Genomic DNA, 13,875 nt, shown 5'->3' on the forward strand with positions numbered 1-13,875 from the left:
TTGATATCAATATACAGCCATGGTTGATACATTCCTCACATCTCAATTTAACAGTTTCCTGCAAATGAGTATTGATTTATGCAAGATGGTGGTACAATCTCATTGTACTCAAATTTCAGTGGCAACAGTGCACAGTGTGTTTGGTATCCACATCATTTCAAGGAATGGGGCATTTTATGACCTCCCCAGATCTCAAAATTTATCAATCTGTGATTAATTCCCTTGGGGGTGTCTACAGAAATTGTGACACTGAAAGACACCATTGATTCATAAATCAGAAGTATTCCTATACAGATGATTGAATGTGCTGTGAACGATGTAAACTGCATATTGCCTTTGAGTCTCAATGTAAGAATGATGGCCATCTACAGGATTTTGTTTTCATAACATGAACAGTGCATGAAATGGCAATGTGTATGGGTTTTGTCATTGTGATTGAAAATGTTACCTCAGCTTGTTTTGCTATATCAAAATTGGCCTAGTTTTCTGCCACACCCTGTAAAAGTAATGTACCCAAAGTGGTACTTGGAGCTATGTTTCTGCTGTGGGTAATTATACAAAATGTGTCATTTGCTGTTTTAATTTTTGCAAGAATTCTCTACTTAAATCCTGACTAATAAAGAAGATATTTTAGTTTTCTTTTTAGCTCTTTGGTTATAACCAAAACATCACAATGAGTTTGCTTTTGTGCCCACTAATTAAAAAACTAGAATGATATCTTTTCTGAATGATAAATGAGTGGTATATGATTTTTTACAACTTAGCTGAGTGCTACAACATGAACAGCATATAGTTGGAGATGTTACCAGTTAGGGCTCTCAGGTGATGGAATTAAATACAAATAATGAAAAGAATACAAAGCCAGTTGAGAGTCACATTAACAAAACTGAAATCATTGCTCAACTTTTAGACAGTGTTCCCTTTTAAAGTTAATTAACAAAAACACATGTACATGTACACAGTTTTAGCTGACTACTTCATCCTAGCACTGTAGCCCAACTGGAGTGATTGGGTGTGTAAGGTGTAATGAATGTGATGAAGAGGGAAGGGAGGGAGGGGTGTGTTGAGGGAAGGAAGACTGATAGTTGAGAGGGAGAGGGAGCAAAGGAATGGGATATGGCACCTAGGAACCCAGCCTGGTGAGAGCAAGGGAAGCTACATGAATCACACAATGAAGTGGTGGAGCTATTTGGGTGAGAAGGAGAAGGAGGGGAGTGGGGTGGAAGGCAGAGACTGTAGAGTGTGTACCGTAGTTGTCAATAGATTAAGTGAAGTAAGAGGCATGAGGACAGGGCTGGAGGTGGGGAGAGGTGTGCTAGCAGAGCTTCAGAGCTGATTGAGGTGAGAAAGAGGAGAGCTAGCAAAGATTGAGGCCACAGAGATGCTTGACCAAATGATGTTCAGTAAGAAGAATTCCAATCTATTTCATTCAAGTTACTGCTGCATGTCAGGATACAGATAGCAAGAGTGCAGCAGCCATTGGTGTCACACACGTTTTGTTCAGCTGCACGTGTTTCCACTGTATGGTCAATCTCACAATTTGGTGCTGGCTGTTATTCCTGGTGGAAAATTCATGCAGATGGATTTTCCAGTATATTATCATTTACTCAATTTTGACTTGTAGTGAAACATATTTCTTAACCCATATTTAAATAAAATTAAGCTAACATAGATCGATTTGTTAGCAATTACCTGAAGAACAATTTGAGACAGTTCTGGATTAGAGGCACACACCTCTGGGTTTAGTGCCTGCTTCAGTGGACTGTCATTGGAGCTGGAAGCTGCATCTTCCTCTAGATTCATGCTCTGCTTCTTCCATGTACATATATCTTCATATGTAAAATCAGTTCGTGCAGATCCTTTGCAGGATTCTTCCTCATGGAATTCTGATGTTACTACTGTTTCCTCTGTCAGTGGCACAGGCATGCTGGCTGCTGTTACTATAAAGCAAGTATCTGATATGACCTCTGTTCCGGAATCATCTTGCACACCCTGAATATTGGCAGCTGTTATCTGTTGGAGCAAAAACACGTTAAAGATGGTACCAAGGCTCAGTGAGGTTTTTATATTGCACTGATTAATATAGATACATATTCTTTTCAGAGGGTGCTGCTGGACATTAAAACTAAGCAAGGATAGCAAATAACAGAAGTGTAATTATTGTACATGTGCAGCAAACTAGGAAGTATAGATGATTACATTTTCAGGTGATTTGTGGATGTATAGGGTGTGAAATTTAATACAGAGTGCTGCCAGCTCTGGCAGCAATATTGGTTTTAACTTGGCTGGGTATCACGGTGACAGATATATTTAAATGATTCCGAGCTGCTTTCAATCTGTGGCAGCAAGTGAGGTGGCACAGCAGCCAGCACACTGGACTTGCATTCAGGAATATGACAGTTGAAATCTGCATCCAAATATCCTATATCCTGATTTATGTTGTTTTCTGTGATTTCCCTAAATCACTCCAGGCAACTGCTGGGATGGTTCTTGTGAAAAGGCATTGCTGATTTCCTTCCCCATCCTTGAACCAATCTGAGCTTGTGCTCCATCTCTAATGATCTGGTTGTTGATGTGACATTAAACAATAACCTACTTCCTTCCTTCTTTTCAAGTCTACATCACAGTTAATGAGTCACAGTGCCAGCTAGTGGTGGTGTGCCAGTCCCTTGGCAACCCATGTCTAGATGTTATCAATGGGTGATGTTGTTGTTGTTGTGGTCTTCAGTCCTGAGACTGGTTTGATGCAGCTCTCCATGCTACTCTATCCTGTGCAAGCTTCTTCATCTCCCAGTACCTACTGCAACCTACATCCTTCTGAATCTGTTTAGTGTATTCATCTCTCGGTCTCCCTCTACGATTTTTACCCTCCACGCTGCCCTCCAATACTAAATTGGTGATCCCTTGATGCCTCAGAATATGTCCTACCAACCGATCCCTTCTTCTAGTCAAGTTGTGCCACAAACTTCTCTTCTCCCCAATCCTATTCAATACCTCCTCATTAGTTACGTGATCTACCCACCTTATCTTCAGCATTCTTCTGTAGCACCACATTTCGAAAGCTTCTATTCTCTTCTTGTCCAAACTAGTTATCGTCCATGTTTCACTTCCATACATGGCTGCACTCCATACAAATACTTTCAGAAACGACTTCCTGACATTTAAATCTATACTCGATGTTAACAAATTTCTCTTCTTCAGAAACGATTTCCTTGCCATTGCCAGTCTACATTTTATATCCTCTCTACTTCGACCATCATCAGTTATTTTACTCCCTAAATAGCAAAAATCCTTTACTACTTTAAGTGTCTCATTTCCTAATCTAATTCCCTCAGCATCACCCGATTTAATTTGGCTACATTCCATTATCCTCGTTTTGCTTTTGTTGATGTTCATCTTATATCCTCCTTTCAAGACACTGTCCATTCCGTTCAACTGCTCTTCCAAGTCCTTTGCTGTCTCTGACAGAATTACAATGTCATCGGCGAACCTCAAAGTTTTTACTTCTCCATGAATTTTAATACCTACTCCGAATTTTTCTTTTGTTTCCTTTACTGCTTGCTCAATATACAGATTGAATAACATCGGGGAGAGGCTACAACCCTGTCTCACTCCTTTCCCAACCATTGCTTCCCTTTCATGCCCCTCGAGTCTTATAACTGCCATCTGATTTCTGTACAAATTGTAAATAGCCTTTCGCTCCCTGTATTTTATACCTGCCACCTTCAGAATTTGAAAGAGAGTATTCCAGTTAACATTGTCAAAAGCTTTCTCTAAATCTACAAATGCTAGAAACGTAGGTTTGCCTTTTCTTAATCTTTCTTCTAAGATAAGTCGTAAGGTTAGTATTGCCTCATGTGTTCCAACATTTCTACGGAATCCAAACTGATCTTCCCCGAGGTCCGCTTCTACCAGTTTTTCCATTCGTCTGTAAAGAATACGTGTTAGTATTTTGCAGCTGTGACTTATTAAACTGATAGTTAGGTAATTTTCACATCTGTCAACACCTGCTTTCTTTGGGATTGGAATTATTATATTCTTCTTGAAGTCTGAGGGTATTTCGCCTGTCTCATACATCTTGCTCACCAGATGGTAGAGTTCTGTCATGACTGGCTCTCCCAAGGCCATCAGTAGTTCTAATGGAATGTTGTCTACTCCCGGGGCCTTGTTTCGACTCAGGTCTTTCAGTGCTCTGTCAAACTCTTCATGCAGTATCTTATCTCCCATTTCGTCTTCATCTACATCCTCTTCCATTTCCATAATATTGTCCTCAAGTACATCGCCCTTGTATAAACCCTCTATATACTCCTTCCACCTTTCTGCCTTCCCTTCTTTGCTTAGAACTGGGTTGCCATCTGAGCTCTTGATATTCATACAAGTGGTTCTCTTCTCTCCAAAGGTCTCTTTAATTTTCCTGTAGGCAGTATCTATCTTACCCCTAGTGAGACAAGCCTCTACATCCTTACATTTGTCCTCTAGCCATCCCTGCTTAGTCATTTTGCACTTCCTGTCGATCTCATTTTTGAGACGTTTGTATTCCTTTTTGCCTGCTTTATTTACTGCATTTTTATATTTTCTCCTTTCATCAATTAAATTCAATATTTCTTCTGTTACCCAAGGATTTCTATTAGCCCTCGCCTTTTTACCTACTTGATCGTCTGCTGCCTTCACTACTTCATCTCTCAGAGCTACCCATTCTTCTTCTACTGTATTTCTTTCCCCCATTCCTGTCAATTGTTCCCTTATGCTCTCCCTCAAACTCTCTACAACCTCTGGTTCTTTCAGTTTATCCAGGTCCCATCTCCTTAGATTCCCACCTTTTTGCAGTTTCTTCAGTTTCAATCTGCAGTTCATAACCAATAGATTGTGGTCAGAATCCACATCTGCCCCTGGAAATGTATTACAATTTAAAACCTGGTTCCTAAATCTCTGTCTTACCATTATATAATCTATCTGATACCTTTTAGTATCTCCAGGATTCTTCCAGGTATACAACCTTATTTTATGATTCTTGAACCAAGTGTTAGCTATGATTAAGTTATGCTCTGTGCAAAATTCTACAAGGCGGCTTCCTCTTTCATTTCTTCCCCCCAACCCATATTCACCTACTATGTTTCCTTCTCTCCCTTTTCCTACTGACGAATTCCAGTCACCCATGATTATTAAATTTTCGTCTCCCTTCACTATCTGAATAATTTCTTTTATCTCGTCATACATTTCATCTATTTCTTCATCATCTGCAATGTGTGATAGATCTGACGAATGTGCTGGCTAGGGCAAGTCAAACACCCTTTTTATGAAAGTAGGTCAGAACAGCAAAGGCAACATGCAGCCTTGCATTATGTTGTAAGAGAATACCACAAGAATCTTGAATATATGGCACAGCTGCCAACCTCAACAACCCGTAAATGTAAAATCGGCTGTCCAAATTACTGGCTGTGCAAAACACAAGTGAATGTTTCTGAGTCTAGCAGACCCACACATCCCTAGATCACTAAGACAGGCAGCATTTTTTCCTTTGCATATGTCTTCTGCCACAAGCTATCGATTCTGCCACACGATTGGATACCAGGATACTATAGTCGCTGGTTGTCGGTTCAAAGAAGGTAGCTCAGGCTACTAGCTATGCTTCCACCAACCCGGCTTTGCTCCCAGTCTGGCTCTTCTCCTTGTGGTATCACCATATGTTCAACTCCATGCTCGCAGCATGATCGACACACCATTTGGTGACAAGTTTGGTGTCGAAACCTCACTGTTGAATTTAAAGATATGCCTGCACCACACCAACTATGGAGACCAGTGAGTAATTAAAAGTTCGTGCCATAAACATTCCGACCAGCCTGTGTTCTGCACCCACATGCATACCATCTGAGTCTGCCCATCATGCCATGTAACCTTCACTCCTGATCTGCCCCATCAATATTTCCTGCAAGAGACTATTAATAGTCTGCCCATCATGCCGTATAATCTTCGCTGTTTGATCTGTCCCATCAATGTTTCCTGCAAGAGACATCCCCCAAGAAACTGTTGATCTTTGAGACTAACTCATGCCCCTTCTAACCATGTGTAGATACTGTTCTTTATACATCATCCATCAAGTCCCATTTCACTACCTTGTATTCAATATAGCAAATTAGGTATGGAAAACTTCCCACACTGGTGACCTGATGATAAAATTTGACGACTTAATTTTCAAATTTGGCATGTTGTTGGCTCGTCTCATTAGGCATGCAGACCCACTCCCACCAACTTGTAAACCACACCAACAACTCCTGTTAGCATGTTCCCGCTCCATCGTCTCACAATATCATCATCAACCTGACCATGCACCTTGCAGAGCTGGAATGCTGCAACACTGAGCTGCATGCAGATCTTGTGGTGACATGTCCACCAGCAGCCCAAATCCTGGTGCCAGCCTCAGCATCTGCCGCCGCCACCACTGTTCCTATTGGCCCCGACGCGTTGATGTCCAATCCCCTGCCTGCTGGTGCCACTCCATCTGCTAGTGCAGCAGCCTGCACACCACTCTTCAATCCCCAAGACCTGTGACTGTGGTTTTTCTCTGTGGACACCATCTTTGCCGGCTGTGGAATCACCTAAGATGCCACCAAGTTTGCTATGGTGATTGAGCCAACGTATGTAATGGAGATCGGCAACATCATCTTATCACACCCTGCCACCGACTGCTATGAGACACTCCAGCGTCACCACCTATTACAACTCACATGGTTGTAGATGCAGCATGTCTGGGTCCTCCTTTCCACTGAGCATTGTGGAGACTGGCAACTCTTGTAATTCCTGCATTACCTCGAAAGTCAGATGGAGCCACATGTGGTTTCTAATGGTCCCCTGTACAGCATCTTGCTGGCTCATCTCTTGGTCCCGATACAGACAGATGTGGCTTCACACCAACCTCTCCCTCACTAACGCTGCCAGCCTCACTGACAGGTGCTGGTCTCCCTGGCTGCCACCACCATTGCCATGCTGGCTGCTGTGGACGAGCGGTTCTAGGCGCTTCAGTCTGGAACCGCGCAACTGCTACAGTAACAGGTTCGAATGCTGTCTCGGGCATGGATGTGTGTAATGTCCTTAGGTTAGCTAGGTTTAAGTAGTTCTAAGTTCTTGGGGACTGATGACCTCAGATGTTAAGTCCCATAGTGCACAGAGCCATTTGAACCATCTGAACCATTGCCATGGGCTAACACCCCCCCCCCCCCCTCCCCCCCCCTCCCCCCCCCCCCCTGGTGCATTCAGCTGACCATCACGCCACCCTCCCTGCCATGAACTCATTCGCCTCACTGCTGAGTTTGCTGCTAATGACATCACCAGCCACTACCCCATCCTCTGGCCTAGCCAACATGGCAATGCTGCAGGCAACAGTGGGCCGCCGTGATTCCAATTGCCACCTTTCCCACCGCAGCACTAACTGTCTGTGCAACGACAGCTACTGCCACCACAACTCCAGCCACCTGCTGACACCTCTTGCTCTGCTGGTACCACAACCATTTCAGCCTGGACACACCGAACTTCAAGCAGCTATGCTCTTATCACCCAAACACAAACAACTAGCAGGATTAGACACACCCGGCTGCTCATCAGTCTCGCAGCACCTGTTCATCTGACATGCTCACTCCGCCACACCTTTCCTGAGCAACATGGCTACGAGTTGTCTATCTTTCCAAGGCATCTTGTAGGAGACCCTTACATCACCTCAGCCATAATCCTGATGGCAGTGAATAAGTCTACCATCACTAGCTATGGCATACATTATCGCGTCCTTGACCTCAGCCTGCAATGGATCACTCCCGAACATTCACCATCGCTGATGTTACTGACCCCATTATCAGAGCAGACTTTGTCGGCTATTACCACCTGTTTCCTGAAGTTGCCAACCAGCACCTCATTGATATCAGTACTGGAAAATCAATGAAGTGCACAACTTGTTTCACTGTTTTCTTTGATTTAAAGCAGGTGGCACATTTCGGCCCATATACCAACCTCGTGACCAAAAATCTTGCTCTCACACATCCACTGAGTGCACTTCAGGTGGTCTGCTGGCCACAGCCCCTATGACCACACAAACTCAAGATTGCCAAGGGCAAGTTTGATGAGCTATTTGTTGTCAGCATGCTACATCCTTCAAAGAGCCTGTTGGCATCCACCCTTCCAGTTGCCAAGAAGAAGGATGGCTTCTGGTGCCCAAGTGGAAATTCCCAGAAGCTGAAAGCACATAGCTTCCTGGAACGGTACTTGGTGTTGTTCACACACAGCTATGTGTTGGTTGAAGCTACAATTTTCAGCACAATCGACTGCATCAAAGCTTTCACCCAGACTCTGGTCACACCCAAGAATACCCAAAAGATTGCCATCATCACCCCATATGGGCTCCACAAGAGTTCCTTCACTACATTTGGCCTCCGTAATGATGCCCAAATGTGACAGTGATCCTTGGACGGCATCTTGCGAGACTTGCCCTGCTGTTTTGCCTACTTGGACAACATGCTCTTTCTTCCATGATGCCCAAGGAACACCGTGAGTACTTATGCAGTATTTTTTAATGCCTCCGTGAGCACCTATACAGTATTTTTTAATGCCTCCATGATGCCGGCATCATCATCAATATGGCAAAGTGCATTCTTGGTGCCAGTGAGGTGGATCCTGGGTCACATCATCTCTGCTGCTCGTTCATGTACCCTGCCCAACAAGGTGGAGGCTGTCTTCGAATTCCTGTCCCCAGAGACATTCAAGGACCTCTGCAGCTCCCTCAGCATGTTAAACTTCTTCCATCACTATCTGAGGAACCACTGCTATACAGAAGCCACTCATAATGTACATTCGTGGCCCTGAAAACAAAGGGCAACAAGCCGGTGCTGTGGATGCCAAAAATAAAAGACAACTTCTCTGCCACAAAGCATGACTTGGCTGCTACCCTGCTTGCCAACCTTCATCCTACCACCCCAGCTTGCCATTGGGGTTGACACCAGTGAGACAGCCATTGGTGCTGCCCTGTAGCAGCATACTAGAAACACCTGGCAGCAACTTCTTTCTTCACCAGCAAGCTCTCAGCACTCACTGGCACTAGAGCACATATGACAGAGAGCTCCATATCATCTACAAGGTAATCAAATACTTTCAGCCATTGGTGGAGGCCAGCACGTAATCACATCACGGTCTTCACCAATCACATGCTTGTAACATCTTTGCAAAATCGATTTGACCAGTGTTCCCCATCAATTCCGGCAGCTGTCCTTCATCTCCGAATTTACTACTGACATACATCAAGTCACTGAAATTGACGTCATTGCTGATCGCCTCAGCCACATCTGCACCGTTGCCTCTTCCCTGGATTGTCAGTCACTTAGGACCATGCAGAAGGATGACACAGAACTCTCCCAGCCACACCTGGATGCTGCTTTCGGACTCTGCCTTCAACATACGTCAGATCTCGACTCAAAAAGCAGTATTTGATATATGTTCATTCCTGCTTACTGCCTTCTGGAAGGCCACTCTTGGCTGGTTGCCCAACATGGCACACACCAGTACGGGTATGTCTACTGCTCTGATGATGCAGCATTTCCTGTGGCTGGGTGTTCAGAGGGACGGACTTCAGGATCTTGGTCTGCACATGTCTTGCCTGTCAGCGCACCAAGGTTGGTAAATGCTCCTGTCACTGCATTCCCAGACATCCAGCATTGCTTCAATCACATTCACATGGACATTGTTAGCCCTCAGCCTTCCTCTGACAGCTTCTTAGCACTGTAAAAATTAGCAAGTGCCCCTCTACAAGAATCTTCGAGACTAATTCATGTTCCTTGTATCAGTTCAGCGTCTAGAAAAGTATTATTTTCTTCTAATCATGTTTAGACACTGTTCTTTATACATGTTCTATCATGGCTCGCTTCACTACTTTGTATTCAGTTTAGTAAACTACTAGAGAAATCTTCCCACAGTACCATCCCTTAACACCAAGTGAGGTGCTGGGCCACGATGACGATGAATGCAATCTGGCAATGTTGGTTCTTCTCAGAGGCTCAAGATTCAAGTAGTGGCTATAACAGTTCCACAAGACCAAGTGAACAGTCTGTCCTCTTCGGTGCTAGTCGTGTGAGGCCTCTGAGGTCCTGCATGACATTAAATATGTTGTTCGTGAACCAATTGCTTCCATATTCAATAGGAACCCATCAATTCCACATTCACTAACAGTTGTGGAATCACAATCAATGAGAGCGGCAATATTGCATAATGATTGACCATTATCTTCATAGTCCACAGTCCTGCTGCTGTTGAATTCAGATATATGTTACTCAAAGCTTAACAATTTCTTCTCAAACAACCAAAATACAAATGTGATTTCTGAATGTGAAACCTGCAACATAATATTTCCTTGCATACAGAATGAAGATTGCATTGCCCACAACTCATCACCAGTAATGATTTCTTTCAGAAAATCATGCTCTTTTGAAGCGTAGTGCATTAAGTGATCCAAACTTGTCCTTATTCACTGACCCTTGTGGTTGTCTGTCAAGTTTTTGGGCACCCAGCAGCGAGCATTAATTTTGTTAAATTTCAGCGTGTTATGGACAGTATCGTACACTGCATCCCAGGAAATGTTGCGCTGCTGCTATGTGTGTTACTTTCCAATCTTCCCTCGTAATTTCAGTTTATTTAAAGGTGCATTTATAAAAGCATGATCTATTATTATTTCTGAAGATTTAGTGCTCCTTGTTGGGTTATTTACATGCAGATTCATATTATATGTACTTACAACATCATGAAAAGATTTTATACAGCTGTTCTGTTTCAATGTACTTATATTTAGGTCACCAGTTACTATTAAGTATGGGAATTCTTTAGTAGCATTGCCAAGTAGTACTTCAAGTTCTATTAGGAAATATTTTATCATTGAGTTTGGAGAACAAATTATATCTAATATTAGACATTTGTCGCCGTGAAAATTTGTTTGAATTGCAGTTGCTTCAAAACACATTCCTACAGTTTGTAACTGGCCATGGAACACATTTACTCATACTCCTCTGCACATACAATGCTACTGCCAAAGGATGACACACTATTTATAACCCTGTAAATGGTACATTTTTATTTCATTTTAAGTCAGTCCATGCTCAACTGTTATGAAGATATTTGGTACCTCTGCAACAAGCAGAACTTGTACCTTCTCTGCTTTTTTAATAGCACATTGAACATTTTGATAGAATATTCATAGCACATAATTAGTTTAAATTTCTTTTCTATGTTCTATTTTGTTTTGTTTTAACTGTGGATATCAGAATTCCTGGTCTTTCAGTAGTGCAGCTCACTCCTTTTAAACTTAAATGCCCTTGGTGACTTTGTCAAAGAAGGGTCTGGAATAAAAAACACTTTATCACAATATTTCTGAGCCATACAGTGTTATCCATTACTTTCTCTCTGAGCTCAAAGTCAACATTAACTTTGAAACTGTTATTAAGCCCTTTTGTTTTAAAGCTTTTAAGAACAGTCTTTTGCAGGAAGCTAATGATATTTTCAGGAGTTGTGCCTCTTTTGACACGGCTCAGGTGTAGCCATGCTCTTTTTCTCACCATACAGCATTTCTTGTTCATCTCCCGTGCCAACTGTTGTCTTGATACTGGTTTAGATTCATCATTTTTAGATGCAAAGGAATTCTGGGGTAGTGAGTCCACATTTTGTTTGGTGCCCGATAGTGCATTTTTGTATGAATGATTGTGTTCTTCAGTCACAGTCTCAACACACTTTTTCCCTTCAGTACCCACAAAGATTTTTGCTGCATTCGTTGTCAAAATATACATTTCTTCTCTTTTTCCTGTGTACTTCCTGGAAACGTGCATCTTCATTTTTGCAGAATTTCTGTCTGTGGAATTTGTAAGATTGTTGGGACTATTTAGATCATAAAACTGATTTGTTTTAGTTTCATTTGATTGTTTTCTGCTTACATTTGGAGTGTGTGTGACTTAACAGCGTGCTTTTGTTTATTAATTTTGTTGGATTGTTTTCTACTTACATGTGAACCACATCCTTCTGTAGTGTTGCATTGCTGGCTCTCAGCTAAATGTTTGGGGAAATCATATGCAATACATAACGAACTGTTTCTGCAGTTTGTTGAAATCTTGAGAGCTCTGACCTGATGCTCAACACTTTATATATTTACTGTTTACACTTTGGTTCTACAAGAGTTCATGTCATTATCTTGCGTGGAATCATACCACACTAGAATCACTACCCACACACCGCATGCTGTTTTCAGGGGTTTCTTAACTTCATTTTTCAAAGTACTTAGATGACCACGATAAATATTTTTCTAATCTTGCATTTGAATTGAGAATTGTGACTAGCTTTGCATTTATTGAGTTATCATTTGATAGTACGAAATCTTGTCGAATTAACAAGTGAACGAACTCCAATAAGTTGGCCCACTTGTTAACACCATTTCCTAATGTTTTAGGTTCCTGTCTTCCTTTTTCTCCAAAACGTTCAAGGACTAATCTCTTCTCACAGGCTTTACAATGAAACTTAATTCTCTCTTTAATACATCACTACATGGGCTTCAGTGTTACTGACGCCTAAACAATCATCGTTAAAGGATTTTCTGTGCCACAATCCACACAGCACAACTGTCGCATTTGGCCAGTGCAAACATACTGCCAGGAGGTGGACATCTCAGAACCACAGATAGAAATTCAAATTCTGTCTATTTCTAGCTTTCAGAATTCTAGCTTCCTTTTTCAAGGTAAAATAGAGGAAATATTGGGGTGTAACAGGAAAGACAAGTCACACAGAAGCCACTCTTAACCCACATTGTCTGAGGAGGAAAAAAGTAGGTAGCAGTATAAAACAAGGAAGGGGGTCACAGATTGAACATCACCAGAATTGATTTTTATGCCCGTTCACCAGAAATGAAGGTGTTTGGGGCTTCCAACTTCATTAAAATTGTTATCAGAGTAACTTAAAGAATGATTTCAGTATTCAAATCATACGAAATGGATGGAAAGTGAATTCAGTTTAATATTTTATTGTAAAATTAGTTCTGCCATTGTAAAACATATTCAGCCTATTCTAAATGAAAAGTCATACTTGCCTCTGTTTCTGTTGGTGCTAGTAAAAATTGTGTCATGGTTTCCCGTGCTTTGGACCCAAAATCTATATTGAAATAAGAAAAAAATGTCATCAGCATATTAAAGAACTGTCAATAAAAACTAAAATTAAGAAAGTAAGTTGGAAACCTGTTGTGTTGGCAGAAGAGCGAACACTGTGTTACTAGAGGAGGCTGAAATGCACGCGTTTTAGCTTACACAGGCTGGCGTGAGGTGGGATGAACTATACTGATGTGAGGTCTGGAACATGACAAGGAATGAGTATTCAGAAAGCGGACGTAATTAGTTTCATACTTACCTTTAATCCATTAATGATGAATGTCGCTCTTGACGGTACATGATTCACAATATTATCTGTTCAGATTATAGTAATTGAATATGGTGCCTTGTTAGGTCGTAGCAAATGACGTAGCTGAAGGCTATGCTAAACTGTCGTCTCGGCAAATGAGAGCGTATGTAGACAGTGAACCATCGCTAGCAAAGTCGGCTGTACAACTGGAGCGAGTGCTAGGGAGTCTCTCTAGACTAGACCTGCCGTGTGGCAGCGCTCGGTCTGCAATCACTGATAGTGGCGGCACGTGGGTCCGACGTATACTAATGGACCACGGCCGATTTAAAGGCTACCACCTAGCAAGTGTGGTGTCTGGTGGTGACACCAGAAAACCAATTCAAATTTGGGAGCTGAAGCATGCCAGAAATGCAAATGCAAAACTTATTGATTGAACATTGACCTACTGTGGGGAGGGGGGGGGGGGGGTGGCTCTGA

The 13,875-nt window shown here is 42.2% G+C and overlaps 1 protein-coding gene across 2 annotated transcripts in view; it reads right to left on the bottom strand.

The window, feature by feature from the left end:
- The window catches only part of LOC126483775 (uncharacterized), a 150,822-nt gene that overhangs the window by 2,016 nt on the left and 134,931 nt on the right, over nt 1-13,875 (bottom strand). Inside the window, exons 10-11 of one of the 2 annotated variants that reach the window (XM_050106930.1) lie at nt 13,094-13,155; nt 1,693-2,013 (exon numbers count right to left, since the gene is read on the bottom strand). In XM_050106930.1, coding sequence (XP_049962887.1) covers nt 1,693-2,013; nt 13,094-13,155 — 383 coding nt within the window. The remainder of the gene's footprint in view (nt 1-1,692; nt 2,014-13,093; nt 13,156-13,875) is intronic. The other variant, XM_050106931.1, reaches the window with a different exon arrangement.

This window comes from Schistocerca serialis, chromosome 6, assembly GCF_023864345.2.
Source record: "Schistocerca serialis cubense isolate TAMUIC-IGC-003099 chromosome 6, iqSchSeri2.2, whole genome shotgun sequence".
Lineage (NCBI taxonomy): Eukaryota > Metazoa > Arthropoda > Insecta > Orthoptera > Acrididae > Schistocerca > Schistocerca serialis.